The sequence below is a fragment of the Trichinella spiralis genome, assembly GCF_000181795.1.
Source record: "Trichinella spiralis strain ISS 195 chromosome Unknown Scfld8, whole genome shotgun sequence".
Taxonomy (NCBI): Eukaryota; Metazoa; Nematoda; class Enoplea; order Trichinellida; family Trichinellidae; genus Trichinella; species Trichinella spiralis.
Window position 1 is genome coordinate 536105 of NW_003526947.1, and position 1033 is coordinate 537137.

A 1033-nucleotide genomic window follows, 5' to 3' on the forward strand; every position below is an offset into this window, starting at 1 on the left:
AAAATAACTTTTCTTTAAATAATTAACATTAGAGTGTACTTTAACAAGTCAGTGCTGTCATTTAACAAGTTTGAATGCCAAATTGTTTAAACACTTTAAAGCATGAGTTACGTCTTGTATGCCGCGTTCTTTAGTTCTTATCAAAGTTCGAGCTTGATAGTTGCATTAAATTGCGATGTGGAAGGAAGGTACTTTCGCGCTTTTCGTGCTTTCCGCTTTGTGCGTGTTGGTCGCATTTGGGTATATGATTTACAGAGCAGTAAAGTTGGGGAAGAAGGAAAGAAAAAAGAAGATCCAGCAGACAAAGCAAAACGTGAATAAATTCCTTGACTTGCTACCACCACCGGGACAGACGGCGCCGTTGGACAGTGAAATTCTTCAACAAATGCTTGAGCAGTCGTCATGAAAGCTGATTCGATCAGCAGCACTGTTTTTAATATTCGCTTTCTATAAATAATTTCAATAGAAATGTTGTTCTTTGTTTTAATGTCAAAAATTCTTGAAAATAAAATTTACTATATTTTGTTTTGTTTTTAAATAGATTTAATGGAAATTTTCAAATTTGTAAGCACTGCTATATACATTTTTGCCTTAGAATTAGCAGTTTTTGTGGTTAGGGCTTAAAAATGAAAATCCAGTCGTTGAAACGGCAAGAAATGGGAAAATATTGTTACATAGTTTAATCATTTCCTTGTTTTCCGGGAATCGAAATGCATTTGTGAGACTTCAGTATTTGTTTTCCTTTCAGCTAACATACACCCAAATTATGTCGGCCCAGCGGATTGAACAATGGGACCAAAATTATTAATTTCTTCAAAACAAAACGTAAGCGTTATAAGTGTTTACTTTTCCAAAAAGCAAACATTTCATGGGATCCATTTACGGTTACCATCTTTTTCATTCATGAAACTCATAATTGATACCACATGTGTGGCTATTTGAATTTACTTTTGCTAAGTTATGAGGATGCAATGGCCATTTGCATAAGTAGTACAATATGTAGTCGCCCAGGGTGAAACTTCATAATATATGC

The 1033-nt window shown here is 34.4% G+C and overlaps 1 protein-coding gene across 1 annotated transcript; it reads right to left on the bottom strand.

Annotated features, from left to right (window-relative positions):
- Positions 1 to 140: 140 nt before the first annotated feature.
- Positions 141 to 892, bottom strand: Tsp_10385 (conserved hypothetical protein). Its single transcript, XM_003372775.1, has 2 exons — positions 864 to 892; positions 141 to 447 (listed from the first exon to the last, which is right to left on the bottom strand). The coding sequence occupies exons 1-2, from the start codon at positions 890 to 892 to the stop codon at positions 141 to 143; spliced, it is 336 nt and encodes a 111-aa protein (XP_003372823.1).
- Positions 893 to 1033: the final 141 nt, after the last annotated feature.